General features: G+C 39.0%; 1 protein-coding gene across 1 annotated transcript in view; it reads right to left on the bottom strand.

The window, feature by feature from the left end:
• Positions 1–1,993: 1,993 nt before the first annotated feature.
• DENND11 (DENN domain containing 11) overlaps positions 1,994–27,437 on the bottom strand; it is a 52,940-nt gene continuing 27,496 nt past the window's right edge. Inside the window, exons 3-9 of the mRNA XM_074193542.1 lie at positions 26,294–26,452; positions 14,951–15,104; positions 11,369–11,507; positions 9,631–9,762; positions 8,753–8,903; positions 7,911–7,979; positions 1,994–6,343 (exon numbers count right to left, since the gene is read on the bottom strand). Of these exons, the coding sequence (XP_074049643.1) occupies positions 6,148–6,343; positions 7,911–7,979; positions 8,753–8,903; positions 9,631–9,762; positions 11,369–11,507; positions 14,951–15,104; positions 26,294–26,452 (1,000 nt within the window). The 3' untranslated portion in view covers positions 1,994–6,147. The remainder of the gene's footprint in view (positions 6,344–7,910; positions 7,980–8,752; positions 8,904–9,630; positions 9,763–11,368; positions 11,508–14,950; positions 15,105–26,293; positions 26,453–27,437) is intronic.

The following is a 27,437-nucleotide window of genomic DNA, read 5'->3' as shown; positions in this document are numbered from 1 at the left end:
ATAATTGCATAGCTGTGTGACCTTGGACAAGTCACTTAAGCCTCTTAGTTTGCAAAAATGCTTCCCTTTCAGCAGCCTTATGAGGTATTATACTTTTTTTTCGGTTTTTGCAAGGCAATGGGGTTAACTGGCTTGCCCAAGGCCACACAGCTAGGTAATTAAGTGTCTGAGGCCGGCTTTGAACTCAGGTACTCCCGACTCCAAGGCCAGTGCTCTATCTCCACTGAACCACCTAGCCACCCCTTTCCCACATCTTCTGACTCCACTAGACTGCCTAATTTTGAGTAGGTTCACACATATTTTAAACTGACCTATCACTACTCTTCCCAGGAGAAATGATTACAATTATAAAAAGTAGTTTGAAGTCAGACATCCGTATCATGACTCTGTCTTTTCGTAGCTTCTTAACTGTGGACTATTTAAATATGCTTTTATTACCTCTTCTACCTGCCTTACTGAGCACGTGAAAATCAATTGATACAATGTATAGAAAACATTGCAAAAAGTTATCAATTATTTTCCCCTTTTTTGCATCATATAGGGTATTTTCTATAACCAAATCTACAAACTGCAAAAACCAGTATTTTATCCTGTTGTTTTTTTTTTGTTGTTTTTTTTTTTTGGAAAGAGCAGCTTCAGTTTTCTGAGCTATTTTCTCTATTATTTTAGTCATTTACCCAGAAAGTGATGGTGGAGGTGATGTATGTACTACCAAATCCATTTTTGTTTTTCATGTGAACATTTTTAATGTTTTTTTTGGTTTTTGTTGCCTTTCTTTTGTTTTATTGGTGATAAGGCCAACTCTTCCTTTGTGAGTTTACTCTCTAAGATAAAATCCATATTTCTTTGCTTTTCTCCATACTTACCTTAACTTGTAAAGAAACAAAATATATAAGTGGGATATAAAGGAATAACATTGGGCAACAGAAAATCTAGTATGAAAACTAGTCTTAGAACAATACATTTCTGTAAATTTGTTGATAATAGTGTGCTTTGGTAAGACAGGAAAGGAATAGAATGAGTTTATTTCAGAGTTGCTTATCAGCATTAATAGTCTCAGAAAATAACACTGCACCCACCCCACCAAGAAATAAAAAATAAAATGAAATAAAATCTAATCTTTATCATTTACCAAATTTAGGAAATGGATTACATTAGAATATAATTTTTAACAAATGATATTGGCTTTTATGACCCCGGATAATTGACTTTATTTTTCAGGTACTGTAAACTAGTGTTATACAGAAAGAAACCAGGGCACTACACTATACATGATTTCTATGGAGTGAACTTTAAAAGCTACTTATTAGCATCATCTGTGTTATATTTTTATTTCATTATTTCCCAGTTACATTTCCATCTGATGCAGCACATTTGATACCTTTGCTGCAGGCAGACCTCAAGATACGGCTTCTTAACTTTTTGTGCATCCTTTTGGTCATCTACTGAAGTGATTCTGTGATTTCTTGCCTTATAGTCATAATTGAAAGACTCATTTTCAATTATAGTGAAAATAAGGGTATTTTTTACCTCAAGTTCATTGTACCCTGAAATACTTGATTTGTGAAATTCATATTAAGAAACCATAAAGTAAGTTATAGCAAAGATACTGATAGACATTGGCAGAGGCAGGTTCTTCTACCTGTGAAATCAGTTTTAGTACCTACCCCCTGTAATATTTTCCACAAAGCTTAACTGCATCCCTTACTCCAGGATAAACATTCAACAGAAGTAGAATGACTCTTCAGGATGAACTTGTAAATTTATCCTGTCTTCTCCTTGAACTCCCAGGAATGGCTACTGTTTCAAAGGGAAGTGTGGGCCTCTTAGAGCAGCTCTTTCAGACATCACACAAGGATATGACATTGCAGTTGAGAAGCTCCATGTCCCAGCATAGACCCAGGCAGAGGCAAGCCCCCTCACCAACCACAAGGCCCTTCACAGTCAAAAGGAGTGGAATGTAGCAACCATAGAGTGATTACAACCCATGTACTCATGTTAAAATGTGAATTTTAATTGTAAAAACTATTTTCCAGGACTGTGGTCATACCAACCTCTGTAGTCGACTTGGCTCAGATCTATACAGTATGATATAAATTATATAGCAACCATTTGTACAACAGATTCAAATGTCTTTTTTTTAGTCTTATCATTAAGGTTAACCCTAGCCTTTCTTGGATCTAAGCATTAGTAATATCATCCTACAGATTCCTTTATGTAGCAGGTGATTTATTCAGGGAAAGGGGAATGAGGGAGAAGGAATCAAGTTTTTGTTATGGATAAAATTGGTTAAAGAACCAGGACATTGATATGCTTTCCACTTTTAAGTTGTTCAGGAAACTGAATTGTCATAAGGCAAGAGAAATCAGATTATATTCAGCTACACCAGGTTTTTTTTTCCCCTTAAATTTAAAAGGTGCTTCTAAAATGGTCAAAGTGAATGAAGTGATGACACCTAATCTTGTGGTTTTTTTTTTGCAAGGCAATGGGATTAAGTGACTTGCCCATACAGATAGGTAATCAAGTGTCTGAGGCCAGATTTGAAATCAGTTCCTCCTGACTCCAGGACTGGTGCTCTATCTACTGTGCCACTTAGCTGCCCCAGCTTTATTACTTTCTAAGAAAATAGATTTCATTTGCAGTTGGTGTAACTATGTTGTCTCCTTCAGAAATAAATAAATCTTATTTCCTGAGAAAATATTCATATGTGATAGCAATTCCCATCCCTCTACTAAAATGTGAAATCATTTCTGAAGCTTCTTAGGGCAAGTTTCCTTTATATGAGATTGCCTTCTTCCAAAATTATAATTCTGAAATCTTTTAGTCATTTAATTTGTAGGATTAGTAACATTAGTAATCTTCTATAGCTCTTTAGTGCTTAGACCTATTAGTAACCAAATTACTAAGATTTTTAATCACATGCTCTAAGGACATGCTAAAGAGCATGAACTCCATTCCCTTTCACCTTTCCAACCTTCTGCCCTCCACTCCAGTATTTGATAGTTGTGTAACAGTGGTAGCATCAATTTTTTAATAAGTCCTTTGATCATCACAACAGATGCATGGGCACTACAAAGGTAAGAGGGTTGGTCTGCAGTCAGGGTAGAGGAGGAATGAATTAGCACTTAAATCCTGGGATTCATGCTCCCATCAGACAAGTGCAAAAACAAATCTTGGTGAGACACCTACTCACCACCTCTATCCTTGGGTCTTACCCAGATTTTTGTCCTTGCTATTATGGAGCATCAGATCTTGGATTAAACATGGACTCTTCATGCCCTTCAGTCTTTACAGGCAGGATCTAGTATCTGCTGGGATTGGCAAGACTGTTGGCATAAACCCACCCTGGCCAGAGCTCCCCTGGGGCTTAGGGCCTAAGTTGTTCTCTTTCCATGACTGGGGAACACCACTGCCATCAAAAAGTCAATTTAATTGCTGTTCTTCAAAGGAGGTTTCCCCAAAAGACCCCAAATAAAAGCTCTAAATTCTGACTATTTTAAAGAATTTTCTACTTTGCTCAAAACATAAACATCTGATTTGAAGAACAAGAGCATGATTAAGGTTTTAAATTATCCTCCACTGGTCAGGTTGAAATGTGATGAATCCATAGTTGTTTTGGTATGAGTTTTTTTTAAACATATACATAATATGTTTCAAGTTTTGCTTTAACTTATATATCCCACACCTTCTACCTGTCCAATATGTGACTGCAGTGCAATCTCATGCAGCACACTTGTGGGTTACTAAATGCTTTAGTAAACAAAGCCGAACTACCACAGAGCTCTCACTAAAATAGCAAATGAAAATAGTTTGTTGTTTCAATAAAAACTTTTAAAAGTTAGGTTGGACAGCCTTGACCTAGGCAAATCCCTCACGTTCCTTTTTCTCCTCACTCCTCAAAATAGGAATGAAACACAACCATGATGTTTTGATGGCTCATGCCCTAAGAGCAAATTATTTTCTATTTCAAGATAGGGAATGTTTCCTATGGCTTAATAGTATACAAAGCCCCTGGTCTAGTATTGCAAAACCATAATGATAATCATTGTAGTAGCGAGAAGGAATACTTCAGGAATAACTAGATCCAGAAAGCTCCTTGCCATAGAGCAATGAGGACTGCCATTGTCTAGCTCTTTGCAAAATGAGCTGGACTTTAAAGCAGGAGACATTTGGAATCCACAGAATGGCTTGTGCTGGCTAATGCCTCTCCAAGTAGTTCTGAGCTCTGTGTTCCTTAATGCCTTTCCATCATGAGGTCCAGGCTTTTAGTTTCCAGTCTGCTTCAAGGGATTTGATGGTGATTAGATACAGATGCTTTAATTCTGCAGGGATTAGAGGAGAGAGCCTTACTTATTAGTATAAGGCAAAATTAGTGGATAACAACTATCCTCAAAAGTCTTTTAAAGCCTTAGATCCTATGAGCATGGGGACATTTTAAAGACAAGGAATAATTGGGGGGGAAGCTCAGGATATTCCAAAAACGAAGTTAGATTTTTTTTTTTTATAAATACTTGCATCACTGGAATGAATGCTGGCCATTGCCCATAGCAAAAAGAAAAAAAGAAATTCATTAAGTCCATTTTTTGTGTATCTACCAAAAGAAGTTATACCCTGAATGTGGAGAATGTTTTTGTATTACCATCAAGTATAACTTCATTTTCACAGTATTATTCATTTCACACCCTAAAAGCCAGGCTCAGCAAAAACTTCTAAAGAAAGCAGAAGCCTTTGTCAGCCCTGATGGTAAAAAATATGGTTTGCTGTCTCCTCGCTGTTCTTCCCAGCTATAGCAATTCATCTGATGGGTTGTGGTCATGGTCACATATGTCCATGTTAAAATAACTGTGCAAGAATGGGGAGAAAGCACTTTTCAGCACCAGCCAGGGCTCTGAAGCTGGCCAAATAGAAAGAGCAGCTCCTTCGCCACCATTTCCATGGGACTAGATTGTCACTCCCAGAGCAAGCTGCTCACTGGTGCTGACCAACAGTTCCAAGTTAACAGGAAGGCGGTCACTCGCCCCTTAGAACATAGCTGTGAAACACATCCAGACTGAAAGCTCTAAGAACATGGATGCTTCCACAACTCCTGTTCAGTGGTTTCTTGACCGCTCCCCCCAGAGAAGGCACTGTTCAGGTTCCTTCCTACTTAGGAAGGGAATAAATTAAACTTCTCTGTCCCCCAGTTTCAGTAACTAGAATTCAGTAACTAGAATGCCATAAGTAGCCTGTCTTGCTGAAGATAAACAGGGCCTTTAAAAGAGATCACATCCATTTCCTTAGCTTTGTTTAATATTCTAATTGAGCTAATCAGCCCACATCTTCACTAGATTCTGGCATAGAAGGTCTGCTATAAGCCTTTGAAGAGTTTAACCTTTTTAGTTTCATGCCATTTTCTTTGCTGTAAAATAAACCCTGCCCTTTAAATTCAGCTATACATAACCCTCGGTAGAAATTAAATGGGAGGGAAACTTTTAACAGCAGGTGTGCTGATCAATTCCTGCCCCATTCAAGCTATAGCTTGAACTAGAATGTAGAACGGAGGGAAAGGGGAATAAATGACCTTCAACAGTGAAAAGGTTTTAGGGCCTCATTCAACTCTTGCATCTTTTCTATGACATTCATAGTTTACAGTAGTACTTAGATCAGGAATCAAACTTGGGTCCTGCCCTGAAAATCACTGTCACCAAACAGAAAATCCTAAGATCAAAGGCTCAAAATCCTAAAATGCATCCAGGGACTTGAGGTTATCTGGTCCCTTGCCTTCAGATAATGGTATATTTCATTCATACTGGAGAGATGGATGTCTTTTCTCAAACTTGCCAGTTAACAAAAATTCTACAATCTTCCTGAAGTCCATTCCCAGTGATTTAGAGAAGTGGACTTCCAGTAACCCATCCTGGTGACAGATCTTCCACTTGGTCTCATCCCTGAGTCACTCTAGAAGATCCCCCAGAATACAAAACCAAGGTTATTCAATTGAGGGGGAGAGAAGGGGGGGAAGGAAAATGTAGAAGTTACATTTGTTGAAAAGTATAAATAATATTCTTTCATAGAAATTTGTTAAATAAAAGCGAAATCCTTTGGGAGCCAGTGAGTTGAACACCAGGGATGCTTCTCTTCACACGAAGGAGTCATTACTTCACCTCTCTATGGGCAGCAGGGATTATCAATGACTAACATCACATCAATGCCATATGCTTCCAGCAGGTCCAGAAGAAAGCTTCGGTCCCCTTGGGGGTCCAGGCCCATGCCCCGGGCATGCTCTGCTGTCAGGGTCTTGTCCTGGCTTGCGGAGACCTCCAGCAAAGTCTGGAATATCCTGTTGTTCTGCTCTAGGAAAAACCTGCAGTGCCCAAGTTATAATATGAGAAATGGAACAGCAGAATATTTATAGCATCATTCAAGGGCTATATTTAGTCGAACACTGAATGCACTCCTGAAACTCTAGGTTTATTGAATTTTGAGTCCTTTAGTCCCCCTGCCTCTGCTCTAATGAAGAGAGGAGAGAAAGGAAATGTTTCTTAAAAACTTTAGCTTCCTTCAAGGATCAGCTTAGAGCCATCTTCTTGAAATTCTCATTTAATCCCTATCATTGTTAATATGCTCTTCTGCTAACAATAATCTTATATTTACTTATTTCTCTATATATTAGGTATTCCTAATGCAGGGGTCCCTAACCATTTTTTCTGCTACTGAGTCTTCTATCAATCTAAAAACACCTATGAACTTCCTTGCCTACATTCATTACTGAAAGAAATGCTCAATTTCAATTAGTAAAAATTAAGGTACAACTTTTTTTTCCATTCCAGGTTCATAGAAACTTCCCCTCAGTCTATCTATTGATCCTTTTGGGATTCAAGAATTACAGGTTAAGAACTCTGGGCTAGGGTAAAGTAAGCCCTTTGTTAGTTTTTTTGTTTGTTTGTCTTTTTGCAAGGCAATAGGGTTAAGTGGCTTGCCCAAGACCACACAGCTAGGTAATTATTGTCTGAGGCCAGATTTGAACTCAGGTACTCCTGACTCCAGGGTCGGTGCTCTATTCATTGTGCCATCTAGCCACCCCTAAAGTAAGCCCTTTGAAGGAAAGACTTTTGTTTTTCTAGCACCTACCATAATTTCTTATTAGACACAGGAATAAACCTGTTATTTCCCTGGTACAGGAAGGCACAGGTGAGGAAACTGTCCCCTACCAATACAGAATAGAACCTTCTCTGCCATTTCTAATCTTAAAAGAATTTTCTAGAACATTGGAGATGTTAAATGAGTTGATCAGGATCACACAGCCAGGTGCTTAATAAAAATGTACCAAACTGTCTCAACAACTTGCAATGAATCCTGAAATGAGTAAGTTCACATTTAATTGGTATAATGTACAAATACAGAATGAGTTATTTCAAGAACGCTAAAAAAAAACTAATCTAGGATAGAATAGCTAAAATGATAGCCTAATAATGATTATCTCAGTGATTGGTCTGTAGCTACAGAATAAATGAAAATGTAAAAACTATTTCAAAGAATGCTTATTAATAAGAGCAGCCATTAGCAAATGGCTTAGTTTATGGTTGAAACTACTAATCTTGTTTCATTTAGAACTCTGCCCACAATTTTACTAAAATGTCTGTCTTTTGATTTAGTGCTACCATTAAATACATATATATAGCTATTTATTTGGAATGACAAAAAAGTGAACCCAAAGAAGTGTTATTAATCAGGAAATGACTGAACAAATTATGGCAGAGAGATGTAGTTAGAATACTAATTGTGCCATAAAAAATTTTAAAATGCAATTAGGATAAACTTCAGAAGATTTCTATGAACTGATGCAGAACAAAGGAGAATCAAAACAATTTATACTATTAACCAACCCTGTAAAAGGAATATCCCTAATTCCTTAAAAGGAATCAACTTACAGGACAAAGAGGTCTTCTTCACATGGGTTACAATCCTCACCCACCTCCTGAGAGTATAACAGCATCTGCCTGTTTTAAAGAATACAGTTAAATATTTGCTCATGGACAGCAGACTACCTGAGAATTCCAGAATGGTGTGCAGACAGCTGGATGGTAACACTAGTCTCCCTAACTAATTGAAGGGGCAGACCCAGCAGTGTGGAAACAGATGAGTGAAGAAAAAGAAGCAACAGTCTGGGCAAGAGAGAACTAATCAACACAGACTTTTCCCTTCTCTTCAAGCCCTTTGTTTGCCCAGATGTTACACTAATGCTTAAGAGGTGAGGCACTCTAGTGTGGATCTGTGTCAAGTAGATCAACAGGATGAACTCCCTAGGCGCTCATCAATTTGGGTAAAGGGGATAATTACAGAAGGAGCTTGCCTTCATCTAAGATTACACAGCTGTTATGAAAGGGCAAGAAAATTCCCAGGGAGAGGGTAGAACATAAAACATGTATGTTTCCTGTTTGCAAAGTTCTCCCATTGGTGAATTCCTCTTGGAAGTCTCTCTCCTGGCCTGGTTCCTAACCTTCTGGACCAGGCCTCTCTCCCTTTGTACCTCTACTTCCTAGGCTCTTCCATCCCATTTTCTGTCTTCTTTCCACTGCTTAGTGACTAACACATAGAACTGCTTAATGTTTCTTTCCTTTTCTTCTAGAGTGAGAAGTATTACAAGTGGTCCTGTGTGAACAACTCTATATCTCCATTCTCCCTGTACCTTCTCCCTCCCAAAACCAGTTGTCCACATTTTACCCCCTTCCCTCCCACCACTCATACTTGCACCCCCCCCCCCGCCCCCCACCTCTGCTCATTAAGTCTCCGGTATTTTTCTTTATCTGCACTATTGAGCTTAAGCAGTGGCTGCAAATGTTCATGGTGTGTCTTCACATTCTGGTTGTCCACATAAACATCATACAAATCATGCTTCTCTTCAAAAATCTTCTCTGTTGTACCTGTAGAAGCCAAGGCCTAGAATCAGGAAACCAGACTGGGTTTCATCGGGGAATTCCATAACAGTTTTCAAGTCATCCAGAAATAAAGAGGAAACAATGATCAAATGAGATAATGGTACATTGTAGGCACTGAATAAAATGTTCCCTCTGCCCCTTGGCTCTCAAAAGAAGAGGGACTCAAAGTCAATCAATAAACATTTTTAAGAGCCTATTCTGAACTGGGGGATACAAAAAGAGGCCAAAGAAAGCCCCTACCCTCAAGGAGCTTGTACTCCAATAGGGCAAAACAACATGCAAGCATAGATATTCAAAGCAAGCTATATCTAGGTTAAAATATGAGGGGAGGCTCTCAGCTCAAAAAATGGCGGGGTGGGGGAGGTTTGAAGAGTGAAGATTTGGAAGAAATGCTGTGTAGAGTAAGTTGAAAGGGAGGTTAGAGTAAGATTGCTTAGCAGCAGTGAGCACCTCATTGGGGTTATATACAGCCCATCTGTACTGGACTCAATCAGAAGGTTGTCTTCGCAAATAAACGTCTCTAATTGGGCACAGGTGCAAGTGAATGTTCTGGAAGATGCTTGGATTAGGCCCTACCAGTTTTTCCTGGTACACTTTGTCTCCCAGGAGATTAGTCTGGCTTGGGTTGAACAACCCTTCTAAAAATATTGCCCTCCAAGCATAAAGAAGAGAAATGCATATCAGAATCAAGGGGAAATGGCACCACACTCACAAGCCACATAAGACACTTCTATCTCCAGGCTCTCGATATCTGCCACATTCACATAAAAAAAGGGTTTAGATTCAGGAATTGTTCCTCCTATTCCCGGCAAAGAAACATTAGCCAGACAGCAGCAGCAGTATACTGTGGAGAAGCAGAAAAGAGAGATGCTGTTTAGAAGTGATTGCCACCATTTATCCCACCCCTCTGAAGGTATACTATCTTCTGTTCGCTGTATCTCCTCCTTTCCCACTGTTCTAATATTTTTAGCTGTGGGACCAAAGAAAAGCATCCTCTGATCTTCAGAGTTCACTGAAAAGGTCTCAAATGTAAAATGAGGCTTAATGAAATCAAAGGTAAATATGGCCATTATCCTAAAAGTATAAAATGCAACATTTCCAAATAAGAAAATTAAGTATAGGGGTGGCTAGGTGGCACAGTGGATACAGCACCGGCCCTGGAGTCAGGAGTACCCGAGTTCAAATCCGGCCTCAAGACACTTAATTACCTAGCTGTGTGGCCTTGGGCAAGCCACTTAACCCCATTGCCTTGCAAAAACTAAAAAAACAAACAAAAAAAAAAACTTAAGCATAGAATAGAAAGAGTAATATTAGCTATGGGATAGCCCAGTCATGGAGGCAGGAGTTAATGTCAGTAGAAGCAAACAATTCTGAAATGTAATTTTCTCCTTAACTATTCTTTATTTCTTTCAATTGTTTATAATAGTTATACATTAAAATTTTAAAAATAGTTCTGCCTATATAATCAAACTGGTATGAATAAAACTTTAACAGTGTTATCCACATCATGGGATATGTTGAGATTGGGGATTATACTCTTCATTTCAAAATAGGTAAATTTGAGTCAAGAAACTTAAGGATCACAGAACTGGAAAGAACTTTGAAAGTCACTGAATACAACCCCCTCCTTTTACAAGTGAGGAAACTGTGGCCCAAGGTCACATAATACCCTACTGCCTCATATAAAGGGATAAACTAATATAGCAGTCTACAATCCCAACTGTGACAAAAAAGAAACCAGATTATAATGGATGGAGTGCTACAGGCTTGGAGTCAGGAAGAGTTCATACTCTGCCCAGTTACAAACATTTGTCTCTCTCACACTGCCTCAATTCCATCAAATTAAAAAACTGAAATGAAAGCCCTTAAAATATGTATAGACTAATGAAATAATTTCAAAAAATGCCATATCAAAAAAATGCATTGCTGCATATTGTCTATCAAATCTCTCTACTGCCTTAGACATTAGCTAGTTGGCTCCTAGGGTAAGTCAACTAACCTCTCTGGCCCTCTCTTTATGGATAAAATGGGAAGATTGGACACAATGAATGACCTCTCTAAATCTTAGGAATAGTCTCAGACCTCATCTATTAAGTGAGGAGATTAAACTTATTTGGGTTCCTTTCAACTCTATATTGGGCCTGTGGTCATCATATAATTGCTAATATCTAAACCTACCATATTCCCTTAGAAAATGCACCCCAAATATTTGTTTGAAGTTCCCATCAGTATTACTGCCCCAGTAGAGGTGATCAGCCCCTCCTGTTTACCTATCTTATTGTTTAGTATTAATATCACTCAAAATGATCATCACCAATAAGAAGCTTAGAAACTACTCTATTCCTTTCTTCATCTGGTCCTATTCTAGCAATGGCCAGAGTCTCTAACATTTGGTGCTAGTAGAAACACTCAAAACCTGGCGCCTATCCCTTCTTTAGCTGTCACTTTACCTCTATAGCACACAACTCCCACAGGTGGAGGAGAGAATATCAAAATGCGTTTTCGAAGCAAAGCAAACTTCCAAAGGATAAGGATTTGCTCCCCAAAGAATTTAATAAACTGAGACATACAGCCAGCTGGATGTGTGATCTGTGAAGGAGAAAGACATGAATAGTTTGAAATGCCACAGGATGAGATTCAACATAGGCATGCCAAGTTCAAGAAACAAAGCAGTATCCCCAGCCAGCCTCTGGAATGAAGATGTTGAGAATTTTGGTTGTACTTGGCTCCAATCAAACCATATCTCAGGGTGAGGAACCTTTTTTTCTGTCAAGGGTCATTTGGATATTTATAATTTAATTCATGGGCTATATTTGGTCAAACATCGCATTCATCACTACAAAGCTCCCAGATTCATTAAATTTTGAGTCCCACCTTCAGTTGCCTTGGCAACACCAGACCAATATGGGCCATGGGCCAGAGGTACCCCACCCCTGCCATATCTGGAATGCTGAATTCTCATTTTTAAGTCAGGGCATCAGCAAGGTCAAGCACTTCAGAGTAACCTAACAGATACTACAGGGTAAGGGGACTCAAAACTGTCATCCAAAAAAAAATCAATTGAAGGAACCAGAAATTTTTAGACTAGTTAAAAAGCTCATCTTGCTCCTTCATTAGTTTTTTCTCTTGTCCTCTTCTACTGAGAAAAACCACAACATGCAGCAATTGTCCTTAGACTCTGTTTTTCTCATGCATTCCCATTTCTACTACTTGTTTCTGGATGACTCCTAAAGCTATATTTCCACATTTCTGTTTGGAGACATCTCTACTTACATCATGGATTCTTAATCTTTTTTTTTTTTTGCAAGGCAAATGGGGTTAAATGACTTGCCCAAGGCCACACAATTAGATAATTATTAAGTGTCTGAGGCCAGATTTGAACTCTGGTATTCCTGACTCCAGGGCTGGTGCTCTATCCACTGCACCACCTAGCCACCCCAGGGATTCTTAATCTTTATATCCTGAACCTGGTATGACTGTTTAGTAAAGCCTGTGGATTTCTCAAAATATTGTTTTAAATGCATAAAATAAAATACATATGGCAAAAGAAATAAGTTATACTGAAACAGCTATCAAAATATTCTCCTTATCCAAATTCCCAGACCTACTATTGTTGTTTTATAGAACCTAGATTAAAACCCTGACAGAGATTCTACCATTATAGCAAACTAAACACGTCTAAAATAAAACTTTTTCCCAACCCAAATTGTTTCCTGTTAGCTTTATCCTCAGTTCCTATTACATTGTTCATTCTTCCAAATGAACCTGTTATTTTTTATTTCTTCAATTTGTAATTTTGAATTATTTTTATATTTTTCATTTTTTATTATTCTTCCAAATCCCCAGATATCAAATCATTCCAAAACCTATTTCTTCTTATTTGGGGAATGTCTCCCAAGTTTTTCTTCTTCCTTTCCATTTCCAAATTCCCATTGCCATCTTCCCCCACCTCTACTAAAGCAATAGACTCAAGCTACCCTGAGGTCATTCAGGGTATCTGGAGGCTACTCTGCCTCTAATCTTACCCCTCCAATCCATCCTAGACATAAGTTTAATCTTCCTAAAATGACCCTTTTATGTCACTCTTCCATGAAATTTTTTCAGTGATGCCTCATTAAAACAATGTCCAAATTCCTTAAGTATGAATTATTATGCCTTTCATTGTCTGAACTTAAATCTACCCAAGCTCCCTAACATCTATCTCACAAATCTATCTACCCAATGACCTCTGCCTATAACTTGAATTTTTTCCATCAGTTTGACTTTCTACTTAGGATGCTCTCTTCCATCCAATCAAGATTTTTCAATCAGGAAAAATTTTTGCCAAGCAACAATACTTTACTACTAAAACTCTTAATTTCTTCTATATGTATGTAGATTAACTGATCCTCCTTTGAGATGGAGAGAATGGATGTATTAATATGTATCTTTGTCAAACTTTGTCAAATGTTTTTCTTAAATGTTAACTTCAAAAATGTTTTGGGTTCTTTTATTAAAAATTTTTGGTATGAGTGGAGATATTTTATGGCTCAAAGCTCGATATGCCAGAAAAACAAACATTTTATATGAAAACTGGTTATTTCATTTTACACAAGAATCTGTTATGGTCCTGATCATTCATTCAACTCTTAACAGTGAGAAAACTGAAGAGTTATTGAAATCACTGGGAAATTTTGTCAGGGTTTCATACAAAACAACAGCATCCTTTGGCTACATGAGTAACATTTCATAGGCTACAGTGGGAGAAACATAGAACAAAGAAGGAGGAAGGTCACTCTTGGGGCAATAGGAAAGTTGCTTTTCCTTTGACTAGTTGCTGACGGGAATTTTTGTCTTTCACTAAAGGGGCCTGAAGTCCTGAAGCAGGAATGCCAAAAATGCCTTTAAGGAAGGCCTTTTGAATTCCCTAATAATTCATAGTATAATTAAAAGAAAAAGTTCTGCTTAAGCCTATAAAGAAGTCAATTGTACCTAGGTATTATTTTATTTTAAAACTTGTTCTTTTGGACAGTTTCTTATTTAATGTGAACACATCATCATTACAATAAAGGTAACTTTGTATATTTAAGGATATGTGAAGAAAATGTTTGTGTCTTAGTTAACTACCTTTATGAGAAGTTTGGCCAATAAGAACATGAGACTATAATCAAGGCTGATAATGCTGATACATCTATTCTATTGATGTTTTACTTTTCCAAATACATGGTTATGAAATGTTTTTTATTATATAAATATTTTGTTGTCCAATTGTATACAATAGTAGTTCCTACCAATCATTTTTGGTAAGGTTTTGAATTTTACAATTTCCCCCCCTCCCCTCAACAGAAGGCAATCTGATGATCTTCACACTGTTTCCACAGTATGCATTAATTAAAACTGAATGTGATAACATATAGTTTTAAGTTCTTTAAGAGGAAACTACTCCAGTTCTGAGCTTGCATACTTAATATAAACAAAATATAAGAAATACCAGTGATTGTTCAACATGAAGACATGTTCCATTCAAATGATAAAGACTTTTAATTTATTTAACCAATATTTTAAATTTATAAACAGCTGGTTATATATTTATATAATACATAATAATTGGGGTACTTAGCACTTCTACTCATGAATAAATCAAGATAGACCTTCCTAGGGCAAAAAAATTAGACTCTGCTACTAGATGGGGGTTAATTCTCATGGAAATTAATCTCAGGGGAATTTTTTTCCGCTTTGGAACACAGTAAAGGGTTCAAATTTCACCTTTTGTGCTAATTGCCTTAATGAAATTTGGGGTGAATCACTTAACTTCCCTGGTTCTCAATTTCCTAAACTATAAAATGAAGAGGTCCAAGCCTACATGGACTGAGAACCCTGTCAGATCTGGATCTGTGAATCTAATTGCTGTGAATCAAATATAATTCAAACATGGACAATATTTACCTGTTTTAGAGATAAAGCTTCAGCACAGCTGCAGTGGAAAAACTAACAAGTACTGTAGTTGTCCTTCCCTCCAAAGTTGCGTGAGAATGTGGTTGGACCTCACTCACCTTCATCTCCGGGTACATATATCGATGGATGGAGGGCAGCCAGTGAACAGGGTGTACAGAGTTGGATTTTCCTTGTCCAACATGAAGCACACCTTTTTTGTCCTCATAGAATGCAGCCAGATGAGAATAATGCCCCGGCATCTCCAGCTGGTGTCTGCACAATACACACACACACACAGAGCGAGAATAGCTTGGAGAACCAACTTGTCCCACCCTTGTATGCTTGTTAATGGAACACCAGTGCTTGCAGCTATTACCTAGGACAGTTAAGATTTGCCATTTATAAGTCAAAACTCCAGTTTCTAAGATGGAATTTCTTTTATATTCTCATCTGAGTATTGGTTTAAAAGTCATTTACTTTTGGAGAGAACCAATTGTTTACCAATGGCACAGGGTGGCCACCTCAGAAGGTCAATTCTTAATGACCAAACAGCTGGTAATTTCCCATTGTTCATCTACTACAAAGCCAATTTTTAACCCTTTCCAACAGTTTTTAATCTCAGAGGTCCTTAACCTTTTTTCATGTCATGGACCCCATCCCAAACAGTCTGGCGACAATGATGGACTCCTCAAAATAATGTTTTCAAATGTATAAATGTACAAAATAATTAGGATTGCATTTATATTGAAAACGTGGATCAAAATGTTTTAAAGACAAATTTATGATAAAGTAATATATCTAACAGCAGATCTACCTAGAGTAATTTTAAACTCAAGCACAAATTCCATTTGGAAATATATACTACAACTATATGTAATATGCAATGAAGGAAGGAACAAGCATTTGTTAAGTCCTGGTGTGCTAAATAAAAATTAGCTTATCTGTTCAACATAACCCTGTGAAGTGAAATGTATTATCCCCACTTTATAGGTGAAGAAACTGAGACAGACACAGGTTAAGTGGCTTACCTCGCTAGGAAATATCTGAGACTGGATTGACCTTAGATGTTCCTGACTTCTGATCCAGTATTCTATCTATTGCACCACTTACCTGCCTACATTCATAATTAAAGGAACTGCTAAATTCCAGTGAAAATAAAGATTCCCTTCCAAGTTGATAGAGCCCTCTCAATGAAGTCATTGGACCCCCAGATTAAGAACCCTTGTTTAAACAGTAGAATTCACTTCCTGCCTCACTAATTAATTTGGATAATTAAAAATGTGAAAAAACTAACTTGATAGTCTAAAGCTATTCACATAAATATGAACAGGGGCAATTTGGAATAAGTTTATGAAATGACCTTCAGACAAAGTCATGCTTTGGTTTTAGGTACCCCACCCTCAAGACACCTGGCAGTGAAAGGTGAGAAAATCAATAAAGCCTATATTCAAGCAATGGTTACTTAAAGGGTGGGGGGTACTGAAGGGAGAAAAATGGCTCTCTGAAGAACAGTACTGACTCAGATTTCAGGATATGCTATGGATTTTTTTCCCACTTGCATACATATATAGCCATGTATTGAGTAATAAATGAATGGTTAGCAGCTTTTTTATAACCATTTCCCATTCTTCTCAACCTAAAAAATTCAAAGGATAGATTGTAGCAAAGCTTTTCTTACAAGAGGTATTTGATTTTTATGAGAATGGGGCACCTGGAAGACCTCCTCCACAACTTGAAAACTTAACTAAAATCTGAAACTGTCTACAATGATTTAATAGAGATGTATTCTCATAAACCTTAATGCAAGAAAAAACTACAATATAAAGAACACTATTGAGGGAACACCTAAATCCTTATAAGATCACCTATTGATTACTTTAGCTAATGAAAGGGTTTGACAAAATAGAGAGCACGTGGGTAGTTAGGTGGCACAGTGGATGGAGCACCGGCCCTGGAGTCAGGAGTACCTGAGTTCAAATTTAGCCTCAGATGCTTAATAATTAGCTAGCTGTGTGGCCATGGGCAAGCCACTTAACCCCATTGCCTTGCAAAAACTAAAATATATATAAGAAGGAAAAGATAGAAATAGAGAATGGGAAAAGGAGAGGAGAGGAGAAAGGGGGAGTAGGAGTCAGGGAGGGAGGAAAGAGAGGAAGATAGTAAAGAGGGGGGAGGAAAATAAGGAAATATAAAAGAGGAACCGTGGGATGGGGAGGAGCAGGCAATGAATTGATGTGTCCAGCATACTGAGGCTGTTACTATTATATATTATACCAAGCATGAAAATCCTAGATATACTGGCATGTGGAAGGAAAACTGACAAGGTAACCAAGGTGGTGAGGAAACCAAAAAAAATCATGCCTTGAGGGCTCAAGTTAAGGGAACTGGAGATCTTTAATAAGTTCCTGGAGTTGGGGCTTGGGAAAGTAATGATGTGGCAAATGAATGCTGACTTCAAATATTTCAAGGGCTGTTGCAAGGGGAAAAAAATCAGACTTATTCTGCTTGGCTTTGAAGGGCAAAACCGGAAACAAAGGATGGAAGTTCTAGAAAGCAGATTAAATACAGAGATTTCCTAACAATTAGAATTGTCCTAAAATGGAATAGATTGAGGAAGGGTATGGAGACATACCTCTCTCTTCAAGAGATCACATGGTCCTTTGTCAAGGATCTTGTAGACAGAATTCATGCTTCGTGCATGGTTGAAACAATGACTTATGAGTTCCTTTCTAAATCTATGATTTTATGATTCCGGGAAGAAACAAAATCCTGAAGCAAAGCCAAGGGGCTGGAAGATAAACTTTAAATTATGAACAAAGAAGAGATCCTTCAAGGTAAGTATACAGGGGGGCGGAGCCAAGATGGTGACATGAAGTGATCGAGTCTTAGGAGCTCTCTGATAAAAACTCATAAACTAAGGACTCTAAACTTTCGAGAGACAGAACCCACAGAGGGACCCAGTGAGGCAGTTCTCCTACTCAAGGTAACCTGGAAAAGAGCAGAAAGGCTCTGCTCCCCGGGGTTGGAGGAGCAGCCCACCAGAAGGGTGGCCCGCCAGAGCTAAAGAACTTCAGCCTGCCAGAGACAGCCCCAGGGTGCTGGGAACCAAGTCTTACAGCTGTTGGGGACTCTCCTGAGCTGGTCTTTCCACAGCCCAGACCCGGAAAGAGAAGCAGGCAGAGCCGGTAAGCAGGAGCCCCCAGGGCATGAGCCCATTGAGCTGAGGCAGGGAAGTGAAGAGAGAGAGAGACTGCCCAGCTCGGTCCTCTGCCCCTGGAACAGGACTCTGGGGCTCTGACCACATTCAGATCCTGATCCCAGTCTAGGCCCCCCCCATAGAACAACAGGGCCCCCCACCTCGGCCCCGTGGCAGAGGGGGGCGCTTATGGTCATTCACAGACCAAGAGGGAGGACAGAACCTCACACACTGAGACCCTTGGAGTGTCCCAAAAGCTCAAGAAGCACCCAAAAAAACAGGCTTAGGCTGAGAAAATGAACAAGCAAAGAAACAAAGGAAGACCATTGAGAAATATTTTGCAAATGAGCCCAAGAAGGATCAAAATACTTAGTCTGAAGATGAGGAAGCACAAGCTCCTGCATCTAAAGACTCCAAGAAAAACAGAAATTGGGCTCAGGCTATGATAGAGTTCAAAAAAGACTTTGAAAATCAAATGAGGGAGTTGGAAGAAAAACTGGGAAAAGAAAGGAGAGAGATGCAGGAAAAACATGAAAATGAAGTCAGAAGTTTAGGCAAGGAAATCCAAAAAAAAGCTGAAGAAAATAGCATGCTAAAAACCAGCTTAGGTCAAATGGATAAAGCAGTTCAAAAAGTTATTGAGGAGAAGAATGCTTTAAAAAGCAAAATTGGCCAGATGGAAAAAGAGATAAGAAAATTCTCTGAGGAGAACAAATCCTTCAGACAAAGAATAGAATTCAGGGAGATTGATGAATTTACCAGAAATCAGGACTCAATACTTCAAAATGAAAAAAATGAAAAATTAGAAGGAAAATGTGAACTATCTCATTGAAAAAACAACTGATATGGAAAACAGACTTAGGAAAGATAATCTGAAAATTATTGGAATACCTGAAAGTCATGATCAGGAAAAGAGTCTTGACATCATTTTCAAAGAATTATTACAGGAAAATTGCCCTGATATCCTAGAAGCAGAGGGCAAGATAGAAATGGAGAGAATTCACTGATCCCCCGAGAAAGAGATCCCAAAAAACCAATGCCTAGGAATATTATAGCCAAGTTCCAGAACTCCCAAGTCAAAGAGAAAATATTACAAGCAGCCAGAAGGACACAGTTCAAATATTGTGGAGCTGCAGTCAGGATCACACAGGACTTAGCAGTAACTACACTGGAAGCTCGTAGGGCTTGGAATACAATATACCGGAAGGCAAAAGAGCTTAGAATGCAGCCAAGAATGAACTACCCAGCAAGGCTGAATGTCCTCTTCCAGGGAAAAAGATGGACTTTCAATGAACCAGGGGAATTTCAAATGTTCCTTTTGGAATGGCCAGAGCTGAACAGAAGGTTTGATCTTCAGATACAGGACTCAGGTGAAGCATGGAGATTGGAGGAGAGGGGAGAAATATGAGGGACTTAATGAGGATGAACTGCATGTATAGAAAAATGATACTGATAATATTCATATGAACCATCTCACTTAATAGAGCAGGTAGAGGGAGCTTTTATAGTTGAAGCACAGGATAAAGCTGAATTTGAAGATAAAATATGGTGTAAAATGGAGTCAATAGGAAAAAAAGGGAAATGGAATGGGAGAAAGAAAAAGGAGAGGGGGGAATAGTCCAAGATATTTCACATAATAAGTTTTTTTTATTACAATGAGCTATTGCAATGATATGAAGGGGGGAGGCAAGGGGGAATGAGGGAACCTTTGCTCTCATCAGAGATGGCTAGGAAAGGAAACAGCAAATATACTCAATGGGGTATAGACATCTGGAGTAAGAAGGAGGGGGGAGCAGGGGGAAGGGGTGTGGATGTGAATAAAGGAGGAGAGGATGGACAATGGGGGGAGAGTGGTCAGATATAACACATTTTCTTTTTTACTTCTTCCAAGGGGCTGGGATTAGATGGCCTGCCCAGGACCATAGGGCCAGGTGGATGCTGGACCTAAGGGGTGGTATGGGGGCTCAGGGCTTCTTGGCCCCAGGACCAGGGATCTGTCTGCTGCGCCATTCAGCGACCCTACAGCAGAGTCAGTGAAAGGAGAGAGAAAATATAATACATGGTAGTGGAGAAATAAGAAAGGAGGGAGTTGCGATCAGCAATGGCAATGTTGGAAAAATATGGAAGTAACTTTTGTGATGGACTTATCATAAAGAATGTGATACACCCATGACAGAGTTGTTGGTGTTGGAACAAAGACTCAAGCACATTTTTTGTTATTATTATTTGGAGGAGGGTGAAGGGCAAGTGGGGCTGGGTGTCCTGCCTGGGGCCACATAGCAGGGTAATCTTTGGGTGTCTGGGGCCGGATTCGGACACAGGTGCTCCTGGCTCAAGGGCCAATGCTCTGTCTGCCACCCAGCCACCCCTACTATTATTACTATTTTATTTTATTTTGGGTCTTTTTTTTCCTTCTTTTTGGTTTTTGCAGGGCAGTGAGGATCCGGTGGCTTGCATGTCACATGGCTGGGTGATTGTTGGGTTTACGAGGCTGGATATGGACTCGGGTGCTCGTGGCTCCAGGGCTGGTGCTTCGTCCATTGTGCCACCTGGCCATACCTACAATTATTACTATTATTTTTTTTAATTTTAATTTTTTTTCTCTCCCCTTTACTTTTTTTCACCCAAGCAAGTCTATCTATATTCATGGGGGGGTGTTTTGTTTACTTGTAAACAAGAATATTTTATTAATGTAAAAAAAATTTGTACAAAATGAGAATAAAATATAAATTAAAAAAAAAAAGGTAAGTATACAGAAAAAGACTGAATGGACTGAAATGGAGTAGAAATACTCCTAGATCTACAATTCACTTTGAACAATCACTGGTATTTCTTATATTTTGTTTATATTAAGTATGTGAGATCAGAACTGGAATAGTTTCCTCTTACAGAACTTAAAGGAAGAAAAAAGTTGGTAGACATTTACTTTTAATCTAGGATAGAGCACATTTCTATGTTTATCAACTGGCCAAAGATACTGACCTCAAGTCACCAGTATCCTCTCTCCTTACACCCCTGACCTTCTGTTAATAAACTGATCCTACTTTTGAAAAATGCCCTGGGTGTTCTAGGTCCTGATGAACAAGATGTGTTCCAATTGGATCACGGGACTTTAAATCCAGCCACTGGAGGTAATTAGGTGGTTCAATAGATAAAGTGCCAGCCCTGGAGTCAGGAGAACCTGAATTCAAATCTACCTCAAACACTTACTAGCCAAGTACCTTTAATCCCAATGCCTTTAATAAAATTCTTTTTAAAAGATCCCCTTCTTAATTAAATCTCTACCTTTGCAAATAAAGAAGAACAAAAAAGTCATAACTTAACTAGATGAGTAAGTTCTCTGGCTTCCAGTCACAACTTTCAATAAAACCCCAAATGAGGTTACTCTATCTTAGATCTCCAGCTTTAGAGAATTCTGGGGAATGGCAAAGCCAACGTGATGCAGGGAAATGGAGAGAATTATGAATGTAGCTTTAATGCTGTTAAAATTTTGTTAATTGGGGGTGGAGCCAAGATGATGATAAGAGAGAATCATCTCTTAGGCACTCTCTCATAAAACTTAAAAACTAAGGACTCTAAATTTTCGAGAGACAGAATCCACAGAGGGATCCAGTAAGGAAGTTCTCCTACTCAAGGTAACCTGGAAAAGAGCAGAAAGGCTCTGCTCCCGGGGTCGGAAGGGCAGCCCACCAGAGCAAAAGAATTTCAACCTCCCGGAGGTAGCCCCAGGGCACTGGTAGCCAAGTCTCACAGCAGCGGGAGTCTCCTGAGCTATGCCCTGGGGAGTACCGGGCACAAAGTAGGGGACGGGGGGGGGGGGGGGGGGGGGGGGGGGGGGGGAGACCCTCTGCCAGAGCGAGCACATGAAGCCCAGCCCTCAGAGCATACAGTGAGCAGCTTGGCCAAGGCAGTCCAGATCCAGGAAACAGAAGCAGGCAGAGCTGGTAAGTAGGAGCCCCCAGGGCATGAGCCCATTGAACCTAGGGAGGGGAGTGAAGAGAGACTGCTGAGCTCTGCCCCTCGAACAGGAATTTGGAGTTATGACCATATTCAGGTCCTGATCATAGTCTAGGCCCCCCCCATAGAACAGCAGCCCCCCCCCACCTCAGCCCTGTGGCAGAGGGGGGTGCTTATGGTCATTCACAGACCAGGAGGAGGACAGAGCCTCACACACTGAGATCCTTGTGGGAGTATCCCAAAAGTTCAGAAAGCACCCCCAAAACAGGCTCAGGCTGGGAAAATGAGCAAGCAGAGAAACAAGAGGAACACCACTGAGAAATATTTTGCCTGAGAGCCCAAGAAGGATCAAAACACTCAGTCTAAAGATGAGGAAGCACAAGCCCCTGCATCTAAAGACTCCAAAAAAAAACTGAAATTGGGCTCAGGCTATGACAGAGATCAAAAAAGACTTTGAAAATCAAATGGGGGGTTTGAAGAAAAACTGGGAAAAGAAATCAGAGAGATGCAGGAAAAACATGAAAATGAAGTCAGCAGCCTAGTCAAGGAAATCCAAAAAAATGCTGAAGAAAATAGCATGCTAAAAACCAGCTTAGGTCAAATGGATAAAACAGTTCAAAAAGTTATTGAGGAGAAGAATGCTTTAAAAAGCAAAATTGGCCAGATGGAAAAAGAGATAAGAAAATTCTCTGAGGAGAACAAATCCTTCAGACAAAGAATAGAATTCAGGGAGATTGATGAATTTACCAGAAATCAGGACTCAATACTTCAAAACCAAAAAAATGAAAAATTAGAAGAAAATGTGAAACATCTCATCGAAAAAATAACTGATATGGAAAACAGATTTAGGAAAGATAATTTAAAAATTATTGGAATACTTGAAAGTCATGATCAGGAAAAGAGCTTTGACATTATTTTCAAAGAATTACTACAGGAAAATTGCCCTGATATCCTAGAAGCAGAGGGCAAAATAGAAATGGAGAGAATCCACCAATCCCCCTGAGAAAGAGATCCCAAAAAAACCAACCCCCAGGATTATTACAGCCAAGTTCCAGAACACTCAAGTCAAAGAGAAAATATTACAAGCAGCCAGAAGGACACAGTTCAAATATCGTGGAGCTGCAGTCAGGATCACACAGAACTTAGCAGCAACTACATTAAAAGCTCATAGGGCTTGGAATATAATATACCAGAAGGCAAAAGAGCTAAGAATGCAACCAAGAATCAACTACCCAGCAAAAGTGAATGTCCTCTTCCAGGGAAAAAGATGGACTTTCAATGAACCAGGGGAATTTCAAATGTTCCTGTTGGAATGGCCAGAGCTGAACAGAAGGTTTGAGCTTCAAATACAGGACTCAGGTGAAGCATAGAGACTGGAGGAGAAGAGGAAAATATGAGGGACTTAATGATGATTAACTGCATGTATTCCTGCATAGAAAAAAATGACACTGATAATACTCATATGAACCTTCTCAATTAACAGAGCAGGTAGAAGATTTTATAGATGAAGCATAGGAGAAAGCTGAATTTGAAGATAAAAAAAGGAGAGGGGGGAATAGGCCAAGATATTTGATATAATAAGATTTTTCTTTGTTACAATGAGCTATTGCAATGATATAGAAGGGGGAAGGCAAGGGAGAATGAGGGAATCTTCACTCTCATCAGAGGTGGCTAGGAGAGGAAACAGCATATATACTCAATGGGGTATAGGCATCTGGAGTAAGAAGGAGAGATGGGGGACGGGGAAGGGTGGGGGATGTGAATGACGGAGGAGAGGATGGACCATGGGGGGAGAGTGGTCAAATATTACACATTTTCTTTTTTCTTCTTGCAGGAGGCTGGGATTGGATGGCCTTTCCGGGACCATAGGGCTGGGTGGATGCTGGGCCTAAGGGGTGGTATGGGGGCTCGGGGGCTCAGGGTCTCTTGGCCCCAGAGCCGGGGATCTGTCTGCTGTGCCATTCAGCTACCCTACAGCAGAGTCAGTGAAAGAAGAGAGAAAATATAGTACGTGGTAGTGGAGAAAAACAAAAGGAGGGAGTTGCGATCAGCAATGGCATCGGTGGAAAAATATGTAAGTAACTTTTGTGATGGACTTATAAAGAATGTGATCCACCCGCGACAGAGTTGGTGGTGTTGGAACAAAGACTGAAGCACATTTATTATTATTATTATTATTATTATTATTTTGGGGGAGGTATAGGGCAAATAGGGCTGGGTGGCCCACCTGGGGCCGCATAGCAGGGTGATCATTTGGTGTCTGAGGCTGGATTTGGACCTGGGAGCTCCTGGCTCAAGGGCCAGTGCTCTGTCCACCACCCGGCCGCCCCTACTATTATCACTATTTTATTTTATCTTAGATCTTTTTTTTTTCTTTCTTTTTTGTTTTTTTTCAGGGCAGTAGGGTTGGGGTGGCTTGCATGTCATAGCTGGGTGACTGTTGGTTGTACGGGGGTCTTGATATGGGCTTGGGTGCTCCTGGCTCCAAGGCTGGTGCTCCGTCCACTGCACCACCTGGCCATATCTACAGTTATTATTTTTTTTTAATTTTAATTTTAATTTTTTCTCTCCCCTTTATTGCTCAAGCGAGTCTATATTTTTGGGGGGTATATTGTTTACTCTTAAACAAGAATATTTTATTAATGTATAAAAAATTATTTGTGCAAAATGAGAATAAATATTAAATTTAAAAAAATAAAACAATAAAAATAAAATTTTGTTAATTGTAGAGGGCTGTTTGCTCCTGAGATGAAAACTGACCCTGATTGTATCCTGTCTCCCCTTGACCCCTGCCCTTCTTTCCTCCTCTGCCTTTTCAGTACCCTTAAATCTTCTGTCTTAAACTTCTAAATCTTTAACTATCAACAACACACATACCTTCCTTTTGGCATGGTCACTGCTATGTAGAACTCTTCCTAAAACAAAGGCCAGTTTTCTCCAGCCTCCTAAACAAACCTGTTTTATGCTAACTTCAGTCTTTGTCTTCAGATAGTGCAACATAGCTCCAGCCAATGATCAAAAGGAAGAAGTTTGAACTTATTTTCAGCTTGCCTTACAGGGTTTTGACAGGAAGGGAATGGAGGTCCTTTGAGAAGAATAAGAAAGTTTGGGGATGGGGGGGTAGAATGGGGAGAGGAAGGGGAAAACAAATAGCTAAACTCCAGCTGAGAAGCAAGAAGTTAATTTTTTTTTAAAAAAAAGACTCCCCAGTTGCCTACAAAGGATAGTAAAATAGTTATGAAAATTAAAAAGGGAGAATTAAACCCCTTAAGTGCCAAATATGCAAATCCTGCTCTCACATCACCCCCAGAAAATCTTTCCCATCTCAGAGTAAAAGCTTTACAAATGAATTATTTGCATGCTGCCAGTTTGATTTTTAGAAGGCATTTTGGTAACATTTATGAATGTTTTAGAACAGAACCACATTGTAAATTTATAGATTCCCTAGAAAAATCCCCAGTTTCCTAGACTACTCCATTCTTCCGCATTGTGCAGAATAGATAAGGAATATAGTGCACCTTTTTAATACAATAGACAAAAGTGGGGATCTTTTTCCACACCTAAGGCACTAGAGTGATTGTTTAGTTAGAATAAACAAAGTTCAAGTCACCATAAATACTTTTTTAAAAAATTTCATTTATGGGCGGCTAGGTGGTGCAGTGGATAAAGTGCTGGCCCTGGAGTCAGGAGTACCTGGGTTCAAATCTGGTCTCAGACACTTAATAACTACCTAGCTGTGTGGCCTTGGGCAAGCCATTTAACCCCATTTGCCTTGCAAAAACCTAAAAAAAAAAAAATTTTCATTTAAGGCAGTGGGGTTAAGTGACTTTCCCAAGGATACACACAGCTAGGTAATTATTAAATATCTGAGACTGGATTTGACTCCAGGGTCAGTGCTCTATCCATTGCACCACAAGCTGCCTCTCACAAATACTTTGATTAAAATGAAAATATAAATGATAGAATATGAAAGAAAACTCCAACCCAAGGTTGATTGTTATACTGTGTGGAAGTGGACTGGTTTGTTTGGGGTTTTTTTAAAACAGGATTAAAGGGGCAGCTAGGTGGCACAGTGGATAGAGCACTGGCCCTGCAGTCAGGTGTACCTGAGTTCAAATCCGGCCTCAGACACTTAATAATTACCTAGCTGTGTGGCCTTGAGCAAGCCACTTAAACTAAAAAAAAAAAAAAAAAAAAAAAAAAGATTAAAGTCCTTTTCTAGGAAAACACATCTTTTATAATTATATTGTCCTAATGAAACTTGACTGATAGATAAGATGGAGAAACTCATACAAAATGTACAACTTACCGGACTTGATTTTCTAAGAAGTGCATATATCTGTAAAGGAGGGTATAGGAAGGCGAGAGAATGCCTACAGATTTCATACGGGCTCCACGTTCTAATTCGCTCTCCACAGGCATGTTAGCAAAGCAGGCAAGACCAAAGAAATGCCCTTTCCGGAAATAGCTGAGGGAAACCAAAATGATCAGAAAAGAACAGGAACTCTCAGAAACAAAGTCAAATGGAACAAGTGATTAATTTTTAATGATAGAACTGTTCAAAGATTTTAGGAGATAGATTATGTGCCAGTAAGATGTGATATTTTCACATGGTTAAACAAAAATATATTTGCCACTTAACAAAAGACATATTTGCTTAAGTACTTTATTTTTATTTCTTTCGGAAAAGGCCACTGAAATGTACAAAATGGTCTGATAGGCATTCGATGCCCCTTCCCAGGGCAATAACAGTGTATATAAACACTACTATGAGAAATGGATTAGGTTAGGAAATGATTTAATAACATTACTTTGGGTAGCACAAGAGTTTCAGATAGTATTCAGGCAGATATGTGAAATGTAATTAAAGAAATTGTTTTTAATCAACTTTAAGTATGGTGAACACTACCAAATAAAATAGAAAGAAAATTACTTCTAGTAGAAATCTTTTGTAAAACTAGGACTCCATAAAATGCATATTTAAATTCTTGATACCACAATGTTTCCAAATTTCAACACTATTCTACAGTAGTCAACTTCTGAACAGATATTTGCAATAATGAAATAAAGTCAAGCTTCCAGGTGGGAATTTAAAAATCCATCAGTCTGCTTACTGAGATATATAACATAACTCACTACCTGCTAAGATAAACAGGAAGATTACAGCATCCAGCATCTTAATGTGCAACTAAAAACAAAACTAAAAACAAACCCCAAACAAAAAAATGTAACCAATGAAAACAGAAAATAGAATTCATAGAATTCTAATTTGAACTGACATTAAAGCGTTTCATATAAGAAATAAATACAACACAGTAACAACAAAATTGTCACTATCAAACGAGAAAGACTTCGCTACTCTGACTAATACATTGATCCACCATAACTATAAAGAACTCATGATGGAAAATGCTATCCACTTCCAGATAGAAAATTGATGTTTTTGGAGTCCA

Source organism: Macrotis lagotis, chromosome 7 (genome assembly GCF_037893015.1).
Source record: "Macrotis lagotis isolate mMagLag1 chromosome 7, bilby.v1.9.chrom.fasta, whole genome shotgun sequence".
NCBI lineage: Eukaryota > Metazoa > Chordata > Mammalia > Peramelemorphia > Peramelidae > Macrotis > Macrotis lagotis.
The sequence above is the reverse complement of the archived record's forward strand: the minus strand, read 5'-3'. Positions and strand labels throughout refer to the sequence as shown.